Source organism: Syngnathus floridae, chromosome 9 (genome assembly GCF_059516105.1).
Source record: "Syngnathus floridae isolate MCC-2025c chromosome 9, RoL_Sflo_1.0, whole genome shotgun sequence".
NCBI classification, from domain to species: Eukaryota; Metazoa; Chordata; class Actinopteri; order Syngnathiformes; family Syngnathidae; genus Syngnathus; species Syngnathus floridae.
The window spans coordinates 1,757,761-1,783,024 of NC_142421.1; the positions used below are offsets into that span (position 1 = coordinate 1,757,761).

Sequence of the window (25,264 nt, forward strand, 5' to 3'; positions counted from 1 at the left end):
CTAAAAAAAAAAGAGAATAAAAATAAATGGTGGGTGGTACTAATAATTAGCTTACAAAGGGGTTAGCATGCCAGTGAAAAGGTTGAATGCAATTTCTTTTTCCTCAAGTCTGAACACAGAAGGACCATTTTGTCCAACGAGCAGATAACTAAGTCTCGAGCAGCGTAGACACACGTCTGACCCCCTGTTACTTACAGCATGTGGGTCAACCTGTGGTCAGCTGATCCGTCCTGATCCCGCTTTCTTCATCTGCCCGTACTAGCGGCGCACTCATACTGTCGAAGCACGGCGCCGCAATTCCACGTTGACATTAATAAGCAGGCTAATTCAAAGGACAGCACACTCGGCCTCCGTTCAACTCGGATCCCGTTCCGTGCACTCGTGCACAACAAGACGCACTTAACTTACTTACCCTGATGCGAACGCAACCCCTGCACGTGTCATCCCCTTCAAGTCCCCGCGCAAAAGTGTCTCCTGTTGAAACTCCCGAGGTTTAGCCGCTTCCTGCACCTTATCACTCGATTTTATGACTCCCCCCCCCTCCTCAATTCTGACTTTTTCTTTTTTCTCACTCTCTTCTCCTGCTCTCTGATCTGTCTGTTTCCCCTTGTCCGGCGTCTGCACAATGCACATCAATTATTCAGAGGCAGTCTCCCGGTTCCTCCCGGCTTATCCAATCAGAGCAGGGGGCTCTGCGCTAATGGGCTCCCGCTGTACCTGCTACCGGCTCCAGAGCGCCGGAGACGGCTGGGAGGCGGAGAGGGGGTGGGCGGCTTGTAGGATAGACCGGCGAGGAGGGGGCGGGGGATGTCGGAAGAGAAAGGATGAGAGTCAGAGATAAAGACAGAGAGCGGCAGCAAAGTGGAGCGGAGATGGCGAGATAGTATTGCGGCGCTTCTCACCCGTCCGTCTTCAGGTGATGTGACGGATGCCTCGGAGAAAAGCACCTGCATAAATACATCATCTGACAACTGCATCCACTCACGGCAAGGGGCGGAGCTTACTGTGTCGATCAATCAAAAGACGGGTGACTAGATTCTGATCTTATGGTGACAGGCTTTCGTCCGTCGCGATACGACGCCGTGACTAATACGACACGTTCGAGATAGGAGCAAGAAGTTGCGGGTGAACACGAGTTCAACCTCGCTCGCCCTGAATGTCAACCCGACGTAGCGATGATGATTGAGGGCGAGAAAGCCCCACCTGTCAGCGCTCAGTCGGGATGCCGGACTTGCGAGGGTGAGAGCGTGTGACACTCGGTTATGGATACCCACGCCGACTTGCACAACGGCAGCATTGTTACGAGCGCAATTTGACTTGAGGAGGGTGTGCCGAAAGCTCCTGAGGGATGACGACGGGGGCGGGGGGGGCATAGGCGGCTTAGACCTGAGGTGTGGGTGCCAGATCAGTCAACCCCTGAACAAAAGAGGGATTTAAATTATTTGCTCATCCGGTTTTGACAAGACATTGCAAAGCGGCGCCTCTTGGCCAGGTTGAGCGTCTCGGGTAAAGCAAAACCAATTAGCCGGCGACTGATGGAGGACCCGCCGAGCCAAGAGGGCTGCGAGTGGAGCTAATGAGTGTTTAGTCTACAAACTCAACAGCGAAGTTGGAAAGGTAGTTTGCTGTTGCAGGCGGATTTCATCATCTAAAGCAAAGCCGGTGTCAAAGGAGAGGCCGATGAGCTAAAAATAAAGCTGTTAATAATTCAGTGCACTGCTCTTACCCTCGGTAGTAATTAAATATAAAAAGTCTGTCAGGTTGATTGGGTCTGTATAAAAGAATGTAGCACTTTTGCCAGACTTGTCCTCAGCGACAACGCAACATTTTAAAAGGATGCGATGGCTTTTCTGTCCGTTTGTATTTTTGTAATCACAGTGAGCAGGCAAACAGATGAAAATGGCAATCGTTTTCGAAACGGTAAAATCTTGATATTTTGGCTGCTGTCGCATCTTTACAACAGACTATTGATATTTCAGTATTGATACACCCAACTGTTCATTTCCAGGATTGATAATTGCAAAGCAAATTTATTTTAGGAAGATTTTAATGCGAGTCTAATGCTGGATGTTTTCTTTTTTTAAAACTGGAAAAATGCAGTATGTCTATAAGTGTCTTGACTAACCACTTTGTTTTTGTTATTTTTAAATTGGGGATTTTTTCCCCCGCATTGAGGATAATAATACAAAGGCCACTGTAAGCTTCCATAAACATGCAGTTTCTTGAACTCAGTACAACTTATGTTGTTCTTTTTATGAAAACTACATCTGCTTTGGACTCCTGGTTTACAGTATGACACCTAAGACGGAGAAGTGAGGGAGATCTGTTCATCGTCTTCCACCCACTTTTTGTTGAATTACGGCAGGGGCGGCGCGGGTGGGCCACTTTAATGTGCGCGTGAAAGCGTTTTCCACGGCCGCACCCTGGAAGTTTTCGGTCACTGTTGACACAGCCTGAGGGCTTGTTTACCTCGCTGGCCCTGCTAAGGGCGCACCACACGGACCGAAAGAACGAGATGCGATCGGCGGGCACGTCTTGAGAACTTCTCAGAGAATCATTGTGACTTTGAGTAACGGACAAGCCACAGCCTGCTACGGACTTAAACATTAAACGTTGCTATCATTCCAAGAACAGCTGCTGTTAATCCTCAACATGTCAATTCATGTCGGATGCTTTCGTCCAGACTGAATAAAAACTCAAATCATTCAAGTATAATGCACTATTTTTTTAAAGTGATTAAATTAAAGATGGAATGGTGTTATCAAGCATTAGCACATTGAAAAGCACCCATACTTGTACTCATGCTTGTCTGAAAAAGTCGTTTTGCATTGATGCTAACACGGCCAATACTATAAACCAGTGATTATAAACTGGTAGGCCACTAAGAGATTTGTTAGTGATGTAACTGGAACAATTGGATCGAACCCAGCCTTGCTAATTATCTTTATTATCACCGGCACCCTTCGGAGGGCTGCTACGATGCCGCGGTAGGCAACGGTAAGACCCTGGACAGATTACGAAGATAATCTGATTTGTTGCCTGAACTCCTCAGCTAAGTCTGTCAGGGTCGTAGTTGTTTGCTCAACAATGGAGTACCAACCACCGTGTCAATTTAAGTCTTTAGAAGACAATCATAAACAATAAACATTAGTTTTTTTTTCATTTGCAATGCGCTACCATCTAAAAAATATACGTTAAATGGCAGTGAAGCTTGAAATAAGATGATGGTTGCATGTGAGCTAACATTAAAGCTACTTGTTAATAGCGCTAATGCAATCTGACCTAGCGGCAGATACTGAAAATCTGTTCGTGGGATTATGGATTAGAACAATGAGCTAATCCTGCAGACGACCAGACTATCAGCAGTGTGGAGTCTGTGAGCACTTGAGTAGTGGTGTGTGTGTGTGTGTGTGTGGGTGGGTGGGTGTATTTTATGCACTTTTTATTTGTATATTCACAGAGGTGGGAGACAGGGAAGAGCAGTTATTGCTCTTGAAGAAGAATGTGAGCCATTCTCTTATGGTTTCTTAATTACCTGTCCACAAAAAAAAAAAAAAATGTGTTTTATCATTCCAATATGTAGGTGAATAGGATATCTTGGTGTATTTGTGCAATACCAGCGGTAAAGTTGCTGTATTAGATTTTAATTTACATTAAAGGACAATGATGGTGGTATTAGCTGCCAATGCTAACTAACATTTTCTGATGTTATGGTAAGGCATGTTACGCACTACTATGGTTCGTCACCTTCATTGTTTGCTTTGTGTATTTGTGTAAGTGCAAGAGCGAATTGCGTTGCGGATTACGGCAATGAAAACAAGCATCTTTTCTTCTTGTCCCGTTTTAGTCATTTGGGTAATCTTGCTTATGATATCTAAGAACAGAATGCTGACAGAAATTTAGCCCCCCCTACATAGTTTACATGTTACAGCTATCTGTGTTGTTGTAGAAGTGCAACAATATTTAACTAACTTTACATATGGACTGAAAAGTTATTTGAAAGCTTGACTGTTCTTCACTTATAAGTTCAAATGCCCTTACAATTTTTTGCAATACTGTCAAAAACAAGAATAAAATGAAAACACTGTGAAGGAGCAAAAAGAATGACGCTCATCCCTGGACAAACCATGAAGATAGACAGTTTGAGCTGGAGTCACAGTTTTGGATTTAATTTACTGTGCGTGACTTTGGGTTTAATCATAGCCGGTTAATTTGTTTGTTATCTTGAATTATGTTGTAGTATTTGCAATATGTTGTTTCTTGTAATAAAAAAAACTTCCAAATAAAACGGCATTTGACGGGGCGTGGAACAGATTAAAGTCACATCAATTCATTTCAATGAGGAAAATTCATTTGGTTTGCGAGTAAACGAGTTCCACGAGCTTTGTCTTGCCAAGAATTCAACTTGACAGATTTTTATATCCGCATCAATGTGCACGCTGTATTAATTGCGTTATCAACTTCCTTGTTAAAGTGATGCTCCGAGAGAAAGCGACAGTGTGATTGATCTTTTAAGAGTCTGGCTGCTCTTTCTGCCTTCCCCGAGGGGCCCCGTTGTGAGCAGCCCCAGACAGCTTCGCCCCCTCTCCGATGTCACATTTGCATCCTCGTGTCGCCACGGAGGCTGGCCCGCCGTTTGTGCCGAGCTTGCGCGTTTAAACGCAAGTCATAAAGTATTGGATCAGAGCGCTCACAGAACAGTAAATGTCAGGTTTGTGATTTTTCGACAGTGTTGTTGCAGTCTCTGCTCCCACGTACTTGTAATGGAGGGGAAGTTATTCAGTGAGTAAGATGTGCCTTGAGTCACATGCGAGCCTGCATCATCCCCACCCTTGGTAATTAGACTCCAGCTCCCCATTTACCCGCCGTGCATTAACGGGCCATCCTTCCTGAAAACATTGCGCTCCCTTCTATTAGATCGCACGAGACCCCAGGACGAGTCTCTGGCCGTCAGACTGCCGGGCCGAGCCGAGCCATGCCTGCGCAACAATTACATTATCGCAGACTGAGAGAAACAAGACGATCGATATGGTGCACTGACGTCTGGCCGCCCACTTAAGTAGCTTCCCTCCCGACGCAGCTGAAAAACGACTTTTGGCAAATATGAGGAGCCGGTTGGTGTAAACTTGCTAGCGCTAATTGAACATCGGACATCTAATTAGATGGGAAAAACCGACGACCTGCCCGACAACAACAAGATTTCACAATAGTTTGGCACAATACAAAATAAACAGCATACTTTAGACATGAGTAGCAGAAAATGACAAACTGGGATAAATTTGGACTTCTAACTGTGGCCCGTTGAGGTACTTTATCCATTTAGTTGTCTGTTATGTGTGATTTTGTACGTAAACACAATACAGGAAAATTAAAAACGCTGCCCATTTAGAAAATAGTTGACTGGGATTACTTTTGTCCAAATGTTTGCCAACAATAATGAATATCAAGAAAACATGTTGTGCCATTTCAGATTGTTTGTGTTTTGGTCCACTCGAAGGTGGGTTGAAGTTCTTACCGGCAGATTTGGGGGTGAATTTGTCCCTGTTTGCTGCACACACAGCTAGCAACCGGTAGCCAAGGTCCAAGTCAAAGCCTTGCTGTGCCGCCACGCGACTCACCACCTACAGTAAAACAACAAGACATTTTTATCATTAGTCATTCATTTAAATATGCACATAAACTTACTCAAACGCTCTTGACTCTGACAGAGATTAATAATGTTTTGTGATTCATTAGTTGAAGAAAAAAAAAAAAGGAGGGATTTTTACATGAAGCAGAAAAATGACAGGCCTCAATGCGAGTGCCGTTGAGTGATGGTAATAAAGAGCACTCAGGAGGGTAAATCTTTGAAAACGCCTTAGCTTTTATCTAACACATGACAACTCTGTTCGGCTTCCATCTGATCTCCAAACACACTTTGCTGCTCATTACAAGGTCAGCCAGGGTGCCACGTTGTTCCAAGATTCATACCCCCCCCCCCCAAAAAAAAAGTATCGTGAAGTGGAAAATGGATGGATATGCTTCACGAATAATTTGCTGATACATCTATATTTTCCTCAAGTGCTTAATCTTTTGGGTTGCAGGTGAATTGGAACCGAATAAGAGGAAGATGCTAATTTGTTGCTGCTGTTTTGGTGAGCAACAGAGTTCAAGAATGTGCACGAGTTGAGAAATTACTCCTACTGTTTCTTTGGATATAAATGATTTCCTCCCACAAATATTGCCTTGAATCTCATATTAATCGGTTTAGTCAGACTTTCTGGAACGGATTAATCACCAAAACCCAAATTTTGCTGTATATAGCAAACCAAAGATGTCTACAAGTATTGCCATTTATACTTGACTCCAATAAAAGAAAACAAGAAGCCCCACATCGAGGGACAAAAGCAGCAGCGGTGTATCCGTAACAGCTGTCATGTCATCCTTTATTGGTTGGTTCCGTCGCTGAAGCTCCACCAGGGGGAATGACCTCCTCAGCACGCCGGAGGCAACAGGCGTCTCCGTGCATGTGCGCCGTTTCGTTTAGCAGCAGCAAATCTCATATGGCGTGCGGTGCTTTTAATATTCCGAGCTCGGGCCATGACGTCAAAATTCCCGGGAAGACCGTACGGACCGGGCGGTCTCTATATCTCTTGATAAGGAGCTGTTTGCTCTCCGAGTCTAATGAAGCAATTTAGCAGATAGACGAGGGTGAGTGCTTGGCTGCATTGTATGGCTCTTTATCAGGCTCCAAGAGGCTTTTATTGTGATTTACACATTAATGAGCCTTTATCTGTTTTTGCTCACGCTACCACTTGTGATAGGAACAATGCTCCTTGGGTGTTTTTCGACGCTCTGGCTCGGGCAAGCCTTTTGATTTCAACGTGCGTGCCAGTGTGTGTGCGGGGTTTATTTGATCACACACCTGCTGGAGGGTGGGCAAGGCGGCGTGCTGGCCCTCCGCCCACATTGGTGAGTGATGATTGGTTAATGGGGAGCTGCGGCTTGAATGGTACGCTTCGAGTATTGCGTGTGGTGGGTCCACAAGTGTTAAAGCTAACAGCTAGCGAGCTAACGACTCGCTCCTAACTAGAAAGCCTTGTGAGTGTTCAAACAAATAATAATAGAATACATTTGTCTTTTTCGGTTGTCTATTCGTTTTGAAGGAAAGACAAAAGCAGTTTTATGAAACCATAGCTGGCCATATCTTCAACTACTAGAAGCCTCACGGGACAAAAGCAGAGAGGACATTTCATGCCAAGTATTTATCGAAGCAATTACTGTTTTGACGTCATCTGAAAAGTGCTGCAAATTCCAGCACAAAACCACGTTTGATGTTTGCTTACCGTCAGGCATCCCATGAGGCTTTGTTCAAAAGGTCGCTGGAAGGCCCGGGGATCTCCGCACCAGTCGAGCAGCTCCGTGGCCGCCGAGTGGAAGTTGGCCGGGTTCTGTAAGTGCTGGGCAAACACACAAAAACCATCAAAACCAAAAGGAAATGATGTGCGACTGTGACTTCCCTGCTTTCTCACGCAAATTGTAAAAACGGTTGGAACGGAGGAGCGTTTGCAGACTCCTTTCGATTCAGGTCTTGTGTTTCTACGCGACCCCGCGAGGACCTCCACCGTGTCCAATGTATGCCCACTCGGCGCTCCGCTGCATTGTGGGAAGAAGATCACACCCTCGGCCACAATGATGCCAGTGTTAATCTTTCTTGGCGACGGCGGACGACTAGCCCTCGCAACCGGCGCTCGGTCTTTCCCACAAAAATCCTTCTCTTCGCTTGTCTTTCTTCTCCAGAATGTCAGCGAGCCCGAGCGAGCAGCAAAAGCCTGCTAACTGGCTTGTGCCGGTGCATAAAGCAAACAACCTTGGTCCTGGCAGTCATGTGTGCACACTCCATCGCCGACGGGTGTGTTGTCTAATCTCTTTCAGTGTCTGTCGGTGTCTCTCTGGCTTGTTCGCCGAGCCCTCTGAACAGTCAAGTCTTTTCTTCCCGCTGTCTGAAGGCTACTCCGGCTGGCGGGACACAATAAGCGGTTTTAAAAATTGGGCTCCCTTTCTTGGCGGCTCAGGAGGTTAATAGCTCCGAAGCGACACAGAGCCTCGCTGAGATTGAGGCCACTTGAAAGCGTTTATTATGCTTATGCGGAGCCCGAGCGCCTTGTTTTGTGAGTTCCTGCCGAGAAGGTAGAAGCATTGTCCTTCAGGGGCGGCGAGAGGTGAAGGCTTCTGAAAGGGTAGATTTTTTTCTTTTTTTTTTTGGTGTGACAAAAGGGCCCACCCAAAGCACCCGCCCACCGAGAAAATCTCTGCCAGCCTCGAGAGCTATCCCGAGCCTCGAGGAGGAAGACCTTGAGTGACTCATCCGTTGGGATGATTGCGGCTCCCGAGCGACTTTGACCGGGAATGGGGAGACGCTCGAACGGAGTGAGCCTGTTTTACATGAGCTGGCATCGCCGCCACTCAACGGGAGGTGCATGAGCCGCCGGCAACGGAGGAATCCGAGCTGGCGCTGCGGGGGCCTGTCTGCCCGCATGCAAACTCGCACTCCTTGCTGCCGCAACATGCTCGCCACTGCCACTCTGCCTGACAACATGGTGAGAAGGACAGTGGCGAGGGAGGAAGGGGCTGCGGTTGGGTGAGGACACGGATAGGAGGGGGAGGTGGAGAGAAGGCGACGCAGCGGTGCTGCTACAAATTTCCCATGATGGGACTGATTCCTTCTGAAGCTTGCGACAGATCCGTCAGCTCACCTGAGTGCAGAGCCAGTTCAGCGCACTTTGTGAATTGATCGTGTCTGTTGATGACAAGGAATGGGCTGACTGAAGATGACAGTGAAATGTTTTTTTTTTCTCAACACATCCATCATTTGCAGTGTGGCGGTTAGGAGCTGCTGCCTCAAAGCAGAAGGTCAGGTGAGTACAAGGATCCCCGTGTAAGAACCTTGTGGTATTTCTGTGTGGGTTTTCTACAGATCTCTGGTTTCCATCCTCCCGAACAAAACCATATTCCAGACAGCGTTCTAAGGCCAAGGTGTTGACAAGAGATCTGGGATTTGTCTCGGGTACCCTGGGCGGGACACCCACTCGCTGCTCCTCAGGGATGTGAGTCAATTCAGACGATGACAAACGACCGCACATGACAACGCCGTGGGTTGCAGTCTGTCTGTCACCTAAAGTCGGTCGTGATAGGCTACTCTGAGTAGCTGGCGCAAAAAAAGTAGATGGATGGATGGATGGATGGATTCAACCCTACACGGCGAAAGGGTTAAGCGCCATTCCGAGACGGTTGCGGGATGGATCGTGGATGTTCGACTGAGGTCATGTCTGATTGTATGTATGTCAAGAAAGTGAACAAAAGCAGGATAGAAAAGAAAGCTGAGGTCAATAGAGGCCAAACCTGTTTGATACACTGCAGCCTGTCATTGGTCTGCTGGATGTGCCGGTCCATGGATGGTAGCGTGTTCATGTTGGCGCTTCTACCGGGACTCCATTAAACTTTGACCGTTGATCTGCAATACAGAGTGCTATTAAGTCAACCATGTGAGGCGGACAAAAGGATTGTACTGAGACATTATCGTAGCGCAAATCGTTAGCATGTGCATCCCGCATCTCGGCCCAGGCTTTCGTTGTGCTCGGGTGCGTACTTCGACGTACTAAAACATTCCCAGAACATGCTAATAAAGTTCTTTGAATTCTGAACCCTAAACAAAGTGGATGGATGGAAAAGCAAAGTGCATGTTTCTGGGAAACGTGGATGGTACTAACTGGGACAATATTTGAGAAAATACAGCGTGCAGAACAAACAGTAGTCCAACAAAACAATTTCCCACCGTAACCAGAACGACAATGAACATCTGACATATATTGTACATCATCTCCGTAATAAGCAGGCGCATGAAATGCTTTGAGCGTGCTTAAAAGAAAACCTCCCAGTAAAGCCTAGAAGACAACACCCCCCCCCCTTTCGTCACAAGCTCATTGGCTCTGGCCAGCTCTGGAAAATGGGTTAAATCAGGATTAATAGGCATGGTGCTGCTTTGGTAGTGAGACCTCTGTCCCTCGCCATCCCAATGTGTTTATCTCACCACAGATTCCTCCACACAAAAGGTGAAACCACAGGTGGCGGCGGGGGTGGCTAGGCGGGGCTATAATGCACGTACATGTGTGCGTGTTCTCAAAAGCTGCTCGGTACTGATAAAGGCTCCCTCAAGACTCCCCGCGGTGGCAAACGGCGGATGCTCTGCCAGCAAAGTGTTCATGTGCGCTGACTTGATCTTCCGGAAATGTTGCAAATGCGCACTCTCCCCCTCCCGAGCATGTCAACATAATAGCGCCAAAACTCCTCTTTGATTACGTGCGTAAAGGTAAGACTTCAAAAGCGGAAAGAATAAGAGCGTGTTACTAATCCTCCGAGCTTACCGGAGCAGAATTACCTACACTGCATTTAGGACGTCTTGAACATGACGGAGAATTTGGTCAAACGGAGGGAGGACAGGAATGAAGCCTACATGTGCCTTGACTGTGAAAATCAGCCCAAACTTATCACCACTCCGATTTGGCGCCTATGGCCTAGTTCCGCTGTCGCGCAGTGTCACCTGACATCCAGTAGATGTCTCCCTCTCCTGTGACTGCTCAAGCTTCATTCACACACATATCACACCCCTGAGCCAGTCGTAGTGCAGGGGAGGGAGGGAGGGAGGGAGGGCTCTTTTAAGCCCTGACAAGTGCTACAAATCCCTCACAGTCTCTTCTGCGGCCCACTAGCAGGGCACGCTCCAGCCGCCCGCCGGCCGCCTGCCTGACCTTGTGGCTATTGATTAACTGCTCCTCTTCTTCTCCACTTGTCGCAACACATACAAAGACACCAGACGAGGACTAGCGCAAAGAACAGCCTTGACGGGGGAAGTGAACACACCCCTGCGGACAACGGCACTTTTTCCGGTCTTATGGAGATCAATATATGCATTGGCATCAAATCACTCATTTGTGAACTGAATAAGTTCAGTTGCTAGTTGTTTGTTTTCCCAATAGGTAAGATTGAGGCAACTATTTGAGGGAGGCGTTCATTTGTCTTCTTGTAAAATGAACAATAGAACAGTAGAAGTTCATCCACAAGCAACACTGAGGTGGCCGACAGTTATTAAGAAAATTAAACAACTAAAATGACAACAAAACCAACATATTGTAAGTTGGTGCTGCTGTTTTGGTCAGCAACAGGGATTGAATGCCATTTGTAGTTAACTCAGTCTTCATCTAAAAAGGCCAAGAAGTGTAAAGAAACTGACATGACTAAAAAAGTTAATGTTTCATGAAACACTTTTTTGCTTGTGTAAACCAATTTTGCAGTTGCTACCCATTCTTCACAAATGGGAAAATTATGAAAGTTCTTTACTAGTGAAACACCTGGTGATAATAATCTGTCATTTTACTTCAAAATGCCCTCCATTCAAGTTGTATTTAAGATGAGCAAAGACTCGACGTGCTAAGAGAGAGCGGTCATGTTTTCTCCAATCCAAGTATTTCATGTCAATTTGTTTTCTGCTCCTCCCTACACAGGCTCGCCTTTTATTGAAGCTGGAAAAGACCAGGCTTGAAGAGTTTGTCCAGGGAAAACGCGCAAATGTCCAAAATCAATAAACATGGGTTGCCTCAGCACCACACCCCCATCACTCACGGGATGTTGCATAATGTGAACCCCATCCCTTCCATGTTTACTTTGTAAATAATCAGCAATAACAAACATGCTCATCTGTCATGCCATCATGGTGAAAGGGAGGGTGGGGGTAAAACAAAAAACAAAAAATCAAGTTAAATGTTGTAATGGCCCCCGCGACGCACCGTGCCCTGGTTTTCCAGAATTTTCCAGTCTTTCTATCGTAGATCTTAATCGTCTCCCAAACATCTTAATCAGCTCCACTCAGCAGAGGTGCAAAACAAAGGATTACACATCCAATTATGCTGCGACAGCACGAGGAGGAGGCCCGAGTGACAAAACACAAACAAAAGTCGACAATTGGAAGCTTCTGCCTCTTTACTGTGTAAATCACAAAGAAGGCGGGGAGGCGAGGTGAAAGCTCACCAAAGTGAAAGCACTGAAGATGCACAAGCACACAAGTTAATGATCACCTGCGTCTCGCTACGTGCACACAGGCTGAAGATTTATTGCCACTCGCTTGTAAACAAGCAAGTTAAAACTGCTGGTTTTTGCTGCTTATAATTTAGAATTAACGGCATTTTTTTTTTAATAAACATCAACTTAACTAATCATCAAACTGAAGTGTGTCAGAAAAGTTATCGTACTGGTGTCACAAAAGATATATTTCGAACCCAAAATCCACCGGTGCTTTGCGATACGAAAATATTTCAAGACTAACTGCCAGTTGAAGTTGACTGTTGATTTAGGCACTCGCACGTTGTGTGTTTAAAACAACCACATATTTTAACCTTTCAGTTTGCTAGCTTAACACTAACACTAACTAACATTCATGTTGTGGTGCTCTAACCCTGGTCTAGAGACAATATAGGTTCTCAGTCATAGATTATTTATCATAGATGAACAATATTAGTGCCGTACTGATGTTCTGAGAGAAGTTGAGAGGTGAATAAAGAGTCTTATACTGCCCACAGGCAACCAAGGCAGGCATACCAGAGCACAATGGCTGTTCAATTGATAGTGTGACAAAATGAATTGATTCTTAATTCCATCCAATTATGTCAATATTGTAAGTTTTTATAAAACACAAGATTATGCACTTTTTTCTTTTGGTTCTTCTCATTAAAATAGACATAAAATGTTTTCGGGTGCAAAGCTGGAATGAGAAATCTTCTGGTTTGAATTAATTTACTGTGGTTTTACAATGTGTGCAGAAATAATCCAGTGTTCCTTCAACCTGTCAAGTGTAGAGGGCGGTGGTGAACAAGTAGAGCTTATTTAACAACAAGAAGAGTCAATGCGGCTTCTGTGGACACAGTGGGGGATCTTCTCTCCATCCTCTCCTTGCCTTTGCTGACATGGCTCTCTGTCTCTGTCTCGCCCGCACTCTCTCTCTCTCTCTCTTTCTCGCCTCCCACAGACACTTTGTGCTTTTTGCTCTTCTATTCTATAGCCCTCAGACATCATTAGAGGCGCCCAGCACGTCGCTCTTTCTCCACCACCTTCCATTTCCCTCGCTATCATTTTCTTCTCTGCCGAGCCCACCGTCCGTCCCTCATATCTCAACCCCCGCCCCTCCCGCTTCCTGGAGGCCCCTGCCTGCCATAACAGGAGGTGGAATGGATTCATTTGCTCTAATGTGGTTGGGGCTGCAGCGTGGCACGGCGCAGCACGGTTGTGACACTTTTTCCCCGGGTACGCGTAGCCTCTGTGTCGGGCCGGCCGCCTGTATGCACTTCATGTGTTTTCAAACAGGCCAATCAACACCACTCAGCTGCGCCGGCCCTGGTGACCCCCCCCCTCTCCCTACAGTCTCTGTGCACACGCCATTATCTCGAGTGGAAAACTCCCATGGCCAGACAGCCACTCTCATTGCGTTTATTACGCCCCACTCTATTCTATTCTCCTTTTTTCCCCCCTTCTCAAATTGTTGGGATGGGCAAAATAATCAATTATTTGATTGTTAAAATTTGTGCTGATTGAGTGGAATTGGTTGTTGATTAATCGGGGCTGGCAATGCTTGGATGAAACCAGCAGAGGTGCTGTTGAGTCAGTCTAGTTTGCAGTCAAAGGCGGAAAAACATGTAAAACAGATCGACAGTAAGTTCAGTCTCTATGTCTTCAGTATTCCTGACATATTGCGTCATAAAAACGATCTATTTTTAACATCTTACATCATCTGCAATAAGTAGTATGCTAGCAAGCAGATGGGTAAAAACACAAATCTGCTACTGTGTGATGTTTTTCCACCCCTGAATACAAAATAGTACTGCCCAGTGCCCACGCCACGCAAAATACAGACCAACAAACAAATATGAACAGATCAGCCTCGGCGGAGGTCTTACCTCCACTGAGTGTCACTCTCGTTTATTATGTTCTACGAAGCTCTTCTAATCTAATCCCCAGTCCCTTAGCAAACTAGCTAATAGTCACATGGCTCCCCCAGGCCTTAATAAAACATGGTGTCACAGTCGCCAGCCTCGGATATAAATGTGCGATGATGCTGTTTGTTTATCTTGTGTTTTAATGTGACAAGCGGCGGAGCAGCGGGCGGCCATGCCCCGCGAGCAGCTGTGATGTGGGCGACATGCGAGGAGGCGCTACGCTCACTTCTATAAATACGTCACTTCAGCTGCGCAGCATTGCAGGTATGCGCCACCCGATACGCTCCCCGCAAGTTGATTATGCCGCGAGGTGCCCCCTCTGATGGCCAACGATGCACATCACCGGCGATTCCCAACCAAGATGCCGACCCCCGTGAAAGATCATCGGGGTTAACGTGGGATATTATCATATGGTGGTTTAGCAGAAGACGTCTACCAAAAATAGGATTCAAGCCTCAGCTGAAATGCACACTGCTCAGAGGAAAAATAAAAAAAACAAAGCACCAAGGGTTTTATGAAACGTAGTCGATCAAATCATTTACACATCTTCTAATTGAGCTTTCAGGCCATCATGAATTAACAGACGTTTTGACTATACGATGATTTTGATGAACTAATTACAGAAAAGATAACACGCTTCCTTCACAGCTTGTGTGACAGCTCCCTCTCTTGCATAAAGGAAGCGCTCAAAACGAGAGACGGGTTCGATTTTTTTTTAATATCACATTGGATGTTATGAATTTACCCTTTTGGCCAAGGATGATGTTAGGGATCCTAATGTTCTTCTGAATATATGATCTAATATTTATCTTTTTGTATTTTAATGAGTACATATTTGATTGAAATGCGATGACGGTAACTGTGATCCACTCATTGCAAAGGCTCGACCTCATTCATCCGCCATTTAACGGCATCTCGTCACCATTTTTTAAAGTAGGCTACAGTAGGAAATCAGAAGAAGTATAACACACCTCTGAAGAGCAAACAAGAGGAACGAACACTTAAATTAGAGAGAGACGAGTTTGGCTTAAGCCGCATCACAGGTGATACAAACATCGTTGAAGCACTGCAGAGATTCTTTTTTAATGCATCAATGTGCACTCGAGTGTTGTCTGAAGTGTTGTAAGCGGCGAGAGGCCCCGTGAGGATGGGAAATGGAGTCATCAGTGAGACGAAAAAAAAAAATCCGGTTTAAACATCATGATGGATGAATGAATGAATGAACGTCCTGGCTGCCACGTACGACTCTCCACTCGTCACCAAAGGCGAGATTTCTATCGTTGCGTGTGCACATATCTGTTATGGCCACGCTAGGTCATCACAGGGAGGAGATGAGAGGAGCATGTGAGTGACAGTGCAGTTTGACATGCTTGTGGAAAACACACCGTATGGCCAGTTAGTACACTCACACACACACTCGCACACATGCGACTGCCAAACGGGTAAACTGACAAATTCCATGTCCTTAGGTTGCAGTAGCAAAGCGCTGACCCAAATGCAATTAAACAACGTCCAGCGGGGTGAGTGAGTGTAACACGGGCACACGCGCGCGCCCGCCCGCCCGCCCGCCATGTGCAGGAAGCGTGTGCGCGTGAAAGAGAAACACAGCGACGGGAGGTTGCGGGGTGGGTGGGGGCAGAGCGTGAGACTTGACAAAGAGCGAGTGTGGTTCAATGTGCTCAGTAAGCCATGAAATGGTATTGGTGCCATTATGGGGGAGGGGCATAGAGATCTGTGACACGCACTCGGCCATGCTACCTTGCATCTTATGCGGGTTCATATTCAAAATGAAAACAGTTCTTGCGTCGAGATGAGATTGCTTGGGCGGGAATAAATGTATTAAAGAATTAGCCACGCCGCAACAACGAGGCGTTCTAATGCGACACCACCAGCGCGACACGTTGACTTTCACGGCCGAATCACTTTTTTACCCTTTCTTCACCCGTTTGCTTCTCTCTCCGCGACATGCGTGCACTCGGAGCTGACGGGGCACTCTAAAATGTCCGCGCCAGCTCACATTCAAAATCGATAGAGTGGTTCGTGACTGGAACGTCAACGGTAGGGCGCCCCCTTGAGGAAGTACACCGGTACAAGGACGCTGGGACCAAAAGTGTCGCATGCATGGGCAGCCAGCGGGGCAGACAAATCCCAAACAAATCATATTTTCAATCCTCTGACATGGTGAAAGTGTTTAATAAGCCGCGAGGCGGCGAGACCTTCCCTCCCGCGTGGGTAGAAGGGGGAGAACGATGCGCTCATTCATCTTAGCGCGCGCGTGTGTACGTGTTTGTTCAGCGCGGCGTGTCAGCACGAGGGCACGGGTAGCATAGAACACAAAAATGTGTACTCGCTGTGAAAATGAAACCGTCTAATGGCGCACGCAAGGAGTCGCGCGGCGAGGGAGCGCGTTTACTTGTGATCTCAGCATTTGTTACAGAAATACACATAAAAAAACAACTCCTGGTTAACATCGATTCCTAACATGTCAACATGATGCTTGACGGCGCGCGGGAACACAAGCCGACAATGTTTATCTGTTTTTTTTGCAGCTCTGCTAGGTTTGAACTGATTACTTTTGAAGCTAAATATCATTGAATATTTGACAACTTCATTTCTTGAATAAATACCAAGTAAATCATTAGCCGTGCACTTAATGTCAGGTCGTTTACGGCGCGAGTGCTAGCTTAGTATTGCTAGGGCTGTTCTTTTATTGAAGCTTCAAATGCGTTCTTGACTATTCATTGCAACTTGGCACTTTGATAATCGTACGCCATTATGAATAGCCATGTTTGAAAATTGTGCTTGCGCATGTTAATGAAGGACTCAGTTTGGACAGGGGATTGGTGAAGTGAGGCTACATTCTAATCTTGCTAACAGTTTTAATAGTGTGAAATCCTTACTTGAAATACTTTTGGATACAGTTTAAAGTTGTTGTTTTTTTAAATGGTGACAGTTTGATTCTGGAAATTCAATGTTCATTACTTCCGATAGTGAAAAATAGCCACTGAGGTTTCATTGTATTCAATAAAATAGCCGTTTGTAAGACATTGTCGGAGAATTTTAAGCATTTTCAAGCCCCCATGGACGCCCTGGTTGCAGGTTATTAAACTAAGCTTGCGCTGGAGGTATTGTATGTCTGAGGCAGGGCTTGGCAGGACAACAGATAAATAGATGGCAAGAGAGCAACAAGAACAACAACAACACACAAAAATCCACTCACAACACATTACATGGAGTGGGAGGCCAGCCAGGAGGAACGTGCAGGGGGAGATAGGAGGGGAAATGGCTGCAGAGCAGGAGAAAAGAGAAAGGGGCGGCAAGAGGTCGTCCCTGGGAAATTTGTTCTGGTCCTCTCCCGCAGCAGACACACAAGGAGCAGGTAAACCAATTACAGTATGACATGAATCACAGAGAGTCACCAGCAAGCCCCACCACACCGCACCGGCTGATGGTGGTGGGCTTAAGACTCACCAGTTGGTCAATTGTGAAGCTCCCTAACCCTATCCACTGACTGCTTTCTTTCCGTTCATGATTGCATTCCATTTATCTTGGAGCTTTATCAGGCCAGGTAGCAGGTATTTGTGTGGGTTAAGTGGGCTGTTCAAAATGGAGCCCGCTCACTCACTAAGTCTGTGAAATGTTCACACGAATAAAAACTAACATTGAATATCACGACGTTAAAATGATCAATGTGTAATTATGAATAAAAAAAGGAATGAAAACACCCCACTCCAAAGAAGATGCAATATATAATTGTAAAATAAATACTAATGAATACATAAAATCTGATCAAATCAAGCAAATTTGGAACTAAGCGGAAAATGAAATAAACGTAAAATATAAATAAAATATTAATAAAAGAAATGACAAGTCAAGCATGTAAACTGTGTAGCCCACTCCTCCAGTAGGTCACTAAGTGTGTGTACTTGCTAGATTATGGCTTCAACACACAGGTCAAATTGACAATAAAAAAGGGTCTTATGTCTGAATATCAGCTCCCAACGGCTTTCAAAGGTAGACATCGGATGGAGGGGGGGGGGGGGGGCGCTAACCTAACAAAGCCGAAGCAATTACTTTCATTTTCCTTAATCGCCAAACGGCTGTCACGGGCAAAGTCGTGTCACGCAAACGCCATCGGCGACGACTTAAACGAGCCCGAAACAACTTGTAAATAAACAATCGTCTGCGGTAGGGGTGCGGGGTCCCGGTCTCCCCCTTAATCTTCCAGTTGATGCTAAACCGACAGGAGCGTGGTAAAGAGAAGAGAATGACTTTGACAAGAGTGGATTAGATATCGCGCTCGGCCCTATTTGAGGGGGCTTTATTGCTTGTAGATTCAGGAGGGGTAAACATTTGATGAAGGGTCTGAGAGGGAAAGATGAAGACGGCGACGGGTAGGCGGGATTGGACAGATGTGGCGGCAGGGGAAAGCGGCGCCTGGCTGCCACTTGCGTGTTTGCCAAAGCCGCATGCTTGCTCAGTGGGTGAATGCAACACCGGCGAGATGCACTTGGCAGACATTAGCCGACATGCTAAATGTCCCATCTTGCTGCCCCTTGACATTAATCAGATCCCTATTTTGTTTAACTTCGCCGTGGAAATGATGTTTTCATAACCATTTGCATGCCAGGTCGTTGGAATCTGCCAAATATAGCAAAATTAAGCTTCAGGAAATTCCGTTGATGTGTCCCAGGCCAAGAAGGAATCCATCCAATTTTTGTTGGGATGTATTTTACCTGCTCTAACATTTACAACAATCCATAATATCATCTCAAAGTGCCTCAATCTGAGACAGGAGCGAGAAATGTTGTCAACAACCATGGCAATAAGTCGCCAAGTATCTAAAATGACTTCATCGAGCATCTTTGTCATGCCTCCACATGTTGGAACTGCCGCAATGTAGCCACTTAAAAGCCTGCAGTGGCTGAACTATATCCTGCTGGGTCGTCATGGAACTTTTCCGCGCCGCAACCACGAGGCGTTCTAAAGTGCTACCCCAAGCCCCGGTCCACACAATGGCCATCACATGGATTTTTTTTTTTTTCGCGCTAAACCTCCAGTGGGCCAAAGAATAGAATTCCTTCCGCAAATATGTCAACAGTTTCCCTAATTCTTTGTTGGCTAAAAAAGTAGAATTCAGCCATGTGCAGGAGTTACTGCATTTTTCTGCGGATCCAATTTTGGATCATTGGACATCTTCTCTCATCACACCCATTGCCCTTTCTTTCCACATTTCAAGCCATTCTTTCCTTGTTTTTCCCCTCCCTCCCTCCATCTCTCTATTGTCTCACTTCCATCTCCACCCTCTTCATCCTCGGTCCCCTCTCTTGGCTCTTTCCACCACCCCCACTCCATGTTCCCTCCTTTACCCCCCCCCCCTTCCCTCTCCATTCCTCTGGCCCTAAAACCAGCCCCTCGGCCGCCCGCTTGCGCTCAGATGGCTGTTACCATGACAACCCCCTTCTTTCAGCTCTGGCAAAAAAAAAAATAATGAAGACAATGTGTTTTCCATTTAGATGAGTTTTCAGGCGCGGCAGGGAGATATGGAGTGTCCATCTTGCCTCCTCTTTCACTGCGGAGGAAATGTAATTAAAAAAAGAGAGGTTTCTAACTCTGCCTCTTTCTGTCCATCTGTCTGTCTGTCTGTGTGTGCGTCTGACACCCCGCACGCTAGCAGCTTGTAACGCAGCCGGCTGGTAAAGCGAGCTCACTATTGTGACCGCAGCCAAGAAAAAGCAGCGGGGAAAACGTCTGGCTGCAAACAAACGCCGATGAAATGCAGCAAAGGGCGGCAGGTAGAAAATGAGAAAAGTTCTTGGCGCCGCAAACGCCGATTTCTCTATTGATCGATTACGCAGCGCAATGAAAGGCACCATCGCAAAATAATGAACATTGCAGGTTTCGTTTGAGAGCTTTATGGGGATGAGAGATGAGAATTTCGTTGCATCACGCTCCAGGCCGGGAATAAAAACCGTGACCGGTGGAGTATTTGTTTTGCGGGTGATTAACTTATACGTGACACAAGCACGGCAAAACATGTGCTTTATACTTGAAAGCTCACACCCAACAGGGAGTCAATTCAGTAGCAACCACAAAAGTAAAACACGGCTGGGGGTGCAAATCAATTTTATATAGCGCGATACGAAATTCGTGACAATATTTGAAGCCACAAGCCCCACTGAGGAAAAGTTAGCACGTCCGCCTCACGGTTTTACTAAAATCTGATACATAAAAGTCCAAAAAAGGTTTTAGTAGCGCACACTAAATTTAGCCCCATGAAGCCACTTACATGTCATTTGGTAGACATTTCAATTATAAGTAGACCCACAAAAAAGACTTGCACCAAATAAACAAATATTTGGTGGCCCATTTGGACACTGCCAGCGGTCCTTCAAAACCATCATCAATTTTTTTGCCAGCATATTTGAACCATTATCCAAAGATTGCAAACTTGATGAGACCCGCAAAAAAGTTACGAGCCTAAAATTGGTTTCCGAATTGCACAGCGGGCCAGTTGAAGTGTTTTTGCTAGTCGGATATAGCCCACAGGTTGTCGGTTCACCAACCCTGGTGTCAACAACATTCCGGGTGACAGCAGCGCTCCGATAATATTCATTGTGTATGAAAGGAAAAGCCAACTATACACAAGTCACTAAAAATACAACTCGCCTGCGTAAGTTCACACAAAATTATAAGTTAAAAGTGGGTCTTTTTATGAAGTGCTGAAGTATTTTTTCTGGATCACAGCCTCTCGAGCTGGATGTTCCGTTCACCAAATGGAAGAGCAGAAAAAAAAAAAAAGAATCACTTGAAGAAATTAAAGTTTATTGTGCAGTCTAAGGGTGGTGAGTCAATGAAGTACAGTAATAAATGAATGGAGAGAGGCAGCAGTATATTAAGTGTATGTCTGCCTGTTTACAGTGGAAATAGTGAGTCAGGGACATTTTCTTTGGGTCTCTTTTCCAGTGTTTATGGAGAGTGGTGAGGAACAACACTTCCTGAGAGGAAAGCCAGCTTTCCGAGACTAGAGCCTCTTGCTCTCTCGTTCCTCTTCTAGGCCCCTGCAGAAGGGGAAAGCTCTGTCTCCAATTGAGCTTTTCCATTCGCTGATACAAGACTGCTTTACGGGTATGCGTGCCACAGAGATGATAAACACTAATGCTGGATATGACCCAGAGAGAGAAGATTAATGTATGTACAAAAAGCAAAAATTAAATGACTATGGCAAGGGGGGGGACTGACTGATTCAAATCACTCACATTTATTCGCATTAAAAGCCTGATCGGAACAAAAATAATAATAATTTCTTTCAGCCTGTTAGTGAGACAAACTAGCTGGCTTGTATGACAACATGTGCGCTGGTGTCTGTCGCAGCAACATGTTCTGCATTAAGGTCAGCCAAGTGTTTGTTGTTCAATTAGCACACGACCGCGTTCTTTGGGGCACTTTTTCAAATTTACTCAATGCACAAATAAACGTGTTTTTCGACTGAATTCATCCAAATGAACGTGTTACAGTCCCCGGCTCGAGCAAATTACAACACAGCCTTTAGCTCCATGTCCTCATAAAGTGCCCGCCACTATGTATTAATTACATATAGAGCAGAGTCAGCCTGATAGTAACATGCCCTGGAGGGAACGTCGTGCACGGAAAGGTGCTCAGCCCTTAAACACCTGATCATTAGCCATTCCGTCGCCGTCTTGCTAGCCTGTTTACACGCCCGCGGCGTTTGATCCTCAAAAGGATTCCAATGTGGGTGTTGCATGGTATATACTTCCATATGCACACAGCCTTTTGATGAGCAGGTTGCCTGTGCAGGGAAGGAGGAGCTCCTTGAGTGCCCCACTGATTCTTCCCACATGCATCCATATTTGATGTGCAGCACATGGCGACCACGACGGAACGCGCTCCAGGCATGAAGCCGCAACACCAGCGCCACCTATACGTTGGCTGGGTGTAATATCGTTCATGCGGCCACCCGCACACAAATCCCACCGGCTCAAAATCGCCACACTCCAGCAAATCCGGCCAAAAGCCTGTTTACTGATGATCCGACGCAAAGACAACGGGACGTGGCTATGGAGGGTGAGGGAGGGGGAGGTCAGGGAGTGGCGTGCTGCAGGAAGCCGTTATTATCAGTCATTGGAAAGGAACTAGGTGGGATAATTGGTCTCTCCAGCTCAACGTGCAGCATGCATTTTTAATGAGGCCCGCACTGTTGCTCATTTCACATAGATTGCAGATTAGAGCCAAATGCTGGTTGTTTCTACTGTTGTGGCAGCAGTCATGGTGGGGGGGTGGGGGGGGTGTCAATGGAACAAATAGAAATGTTTAATTATTCTCTTGCCTTTAACTACTGTTGCTTACATTATAAGTAGTGAGGCACATCATTGCGGTTTACATATATTAGCAGGCTAAATTGATTGCGGGAGCTCAGCGTGTGCTGGCAGGTTCATTCAAATTATTTTCCTGGCTAACTATGACCTGTCCAAATAATTATATAAACATATGTTTTGTAAAAAATGAAATTAGTTAAACGCAACATGCGTCAGACTAAAATATTGACTACTCAGCGGATAGCTAAATTGAATTTAGCTCAAAGATAACACAAAGTCGGACAAATCGATATGCCGCTAGCTACGCTATGATAGACTTCTTGCAGATTAGATGGCTAACTCATTTGCACAGCCTAAAATAATTCACATATTTTAAATCTATAGCGCACCAGCTGACCAGACCGTCAATGAGATTTGTGCCCATGTTGTAGTTTCTTGTGTAAGCCGTTGCCTCAACACACAACCGGCTTCCGAAAAGACTTGTGACCTCTCCAAGTGGCTGCTAATGTTCTTAGTGACCTGAAAAGAGCAAGCCTGGGCGGCGTTAGAGCGGTCTCAGGCCGGCATTAGAGAGTGCCGCACTCGACTGGAAGGGAAGTTAAGAGGCTGACGGCGGCGGCGGCGAGCAGAAGCTCCAGAGTTTAAGTGAATTAAGCAAACTAATTCGCATTTAGCGGCGGCACAAGTCGTGCTTACTACGCGCTGGAGGGCACGGTGAATGGGCCGCCACCTCGTAATAGCATTGAACACCTTCTGCCGTGATGAGTGGCTGTGTGCAACGTTGCAGAGGGGCTCCAATATTCCCTTGGAATACACCTTTTCATAATGTTTGTCAATAGTAAGAGCCCAAGTTGACAAACCCGGATTGAACTGAAGAAAAAAAAGACATGACAAAAACCAGATAGGCAGAATTGAGGGTTTTCAGTTTGGAACCACTGTACTCGCCAAGGAGGAAGATGGCAGTTTGGACAAAGAGAGGCAGGCCGACACAGCTAGGTTTGATGAATGGCAAGCCTTCTTGCTTTTCTCACTCCTTGCTTCAGGGACCTCCCGCTTCCCCCTCGCTGAGGTCCGCAGCCCGGGACACATCCATCAAGCCGGCTAACATCGTGCTTGCGTGAAGGCTAACGGAGGACCTCGCCAGCCCTGACGTCGCTTGGGCCCGTTCTGTCTGCAAGCTGCTGTTTGCTCTGCCCAATAATCCTTCAGCCTGTGCAATGTCACAGTGTCACAAGCTAATACTCAGGTACTTCATGCATCATTTAGCTGCGGAATGCACATCGGATTCAGTGCAGAGGCCATAATGAGCTGACACCAGAGAAATACTACTCTATATGACATACTTAACTTGGCTGTGGGCTTCGTGTTAACACCGCTGGGTACATCCAACAACACCGGGCAAGCTTGTCAAATGTTTCAAATGAACTTACACCAAAAACAAGCACTAGGATTGCCTTTTTGAAGCAAATCCTGCTAAATTCCCACGGGAATATATTCAATCATGTCACACGAGAATTAAATGACATTTCCTCATCATGCGTGCGTACAAACATTGTCGTCTCTGGAGTGCCTGCCCATCCATTAAGTGTCAAATTACACAAGTAATGTTTTGCTTATTAGCAGAAAATGGCTCTTTAAGCATGTCGCTCTGTTACATCACAATCAGGCTCATTTGAAGTTTCTCTGCCGATGATTTGGTGGCTCAGTAGAATGTGCCCCCCCCCTGCAAAACTGTTCGAGTTAAACAGGGTGGTTAACAGACAAGTCGTGCCCCTTGTGGTATTTTTACCAAAGCATGTTGCAGACATTGTCGTTGAACAGCCTGGGAACTGTTTTAACTTGTGTAAAAAATGGCATTAAATGGCAAAGTTCAAATAACGGCCAAGGCGCCGCCATCGCTCCCGCGAGCCGGCGGCCCCGCCTTCCCCTGCCCGGCAGCCTTTCCGCAAAGCACGGCGCAGAGCAGAAATATCTGGATCAGACAAATGAATTCTATTTTATGACGGCAGACAGACCGACCCACTTCATCTCATCTCCCCTTCTCATCCTCCTCCCTCCTCCTCCCTCCCCCAGCCCGTAATCCCAATCATGCAGTCGGACGACGAGGAAGAGCCTGTTTGGGGGAGAGATAGCGAGGAGGAGGGTTGCATAACAATGAAATGGGCTTGATGTCATCCCCTGGGGGCCTGAGATGGAATGGACTGCCCAGCGGCTGAATCAACACTTGTTGGTCACATTGCTAATACTGCTTAACATAACCAATGAAGCTTCTATTCGCTGGCTTGGCGGCCTCGTTCCAGCGAAGAATAACAAACTTTACAGCTGCAGAAATAAGGAGCCGGACGGCCATTTGTCTCCCGATTACATGAAGCTAACTTGTAATTTAGCTTCATCTCCTGTGGTGTTTGTGTGTGTGCAATCAACGTTAGAGATGTGCGTGTGTGTCTGGCGCACTACAATGTGTGCTCTGTATTCTTACCGATAACACGGAGCTGCTGCAGGAGAGAAAACAGCACTCATTGATTTTGTGCGTTTCTCCATTGCAAAGACGGGTCGATACAAAGCCACAAACACAAAGACAAGCCAAGAGGGTCTGCATGCACACACACACACACACACACACACACGCACACACACACTTTTGCGGTCGACTGACACTTGAAACGAGGCAGGCAGGTAATCATAGCTGCCTCATTACTTGCCAACATGCTCTCACACTAGCATGCGCAAAAGTGCACGTATGACAAGAATGCAGAGTTAAATGATCACACGAAGTATTTCAGGTGCGGTGGAACCTCCAAAGTCGTAACTGTGGCCATCGTAAAAAATTTATGAACTGGTACAGGCAATGTTTTAACATGGTATGGTAGTCATGGAAGTGTCGAGACAAGCTCGCCACTCCATAAC

The 25,264-nt window shown here is 46.2% G+C and overlaps 1 protein-coding gene across 5 annotated transcripts in view; it reads right to left on the reverse strand.

Annotated features, from left to right (window-relative positions):
• zmiz1a (zinc finger, MIZ-type containing 1a) overlaps nt 1-25,264 on the reverse strand; it is a 110,261-nt gene that overhangs the window by 14,620 nt on the left and 70,377 nt on the right. For 4 of the 5 annotated variants that reach the window (XM_088385562.1, XM_088385563.1, XM_088385561.1 and 1 more), the window contains 3 exons: nt 9,382-9,493; nt 7,326-7,439; nt 5,516-5,621 (listed from right to left, as the gene is read on the reverse strand). In XM_088385562.1, coding sequence (XP_088241688.1) covers nt 5,516-5,621; nt 7,326-7,439; nt 9,382-9,450 — 289 coding nt within the window. In that variant the 5' untranslated portion in view covers nt 9,451-9,493. Of the gene's footprint in view, nt 1-412; nt 666-5,515; nt 5,622-7,325; nt 7,440-9,381; nt 9,494-25,264 lie in introns of those variants that run through there. The other variant, XM_088385568.1, reaches the window with a different exon arrangement.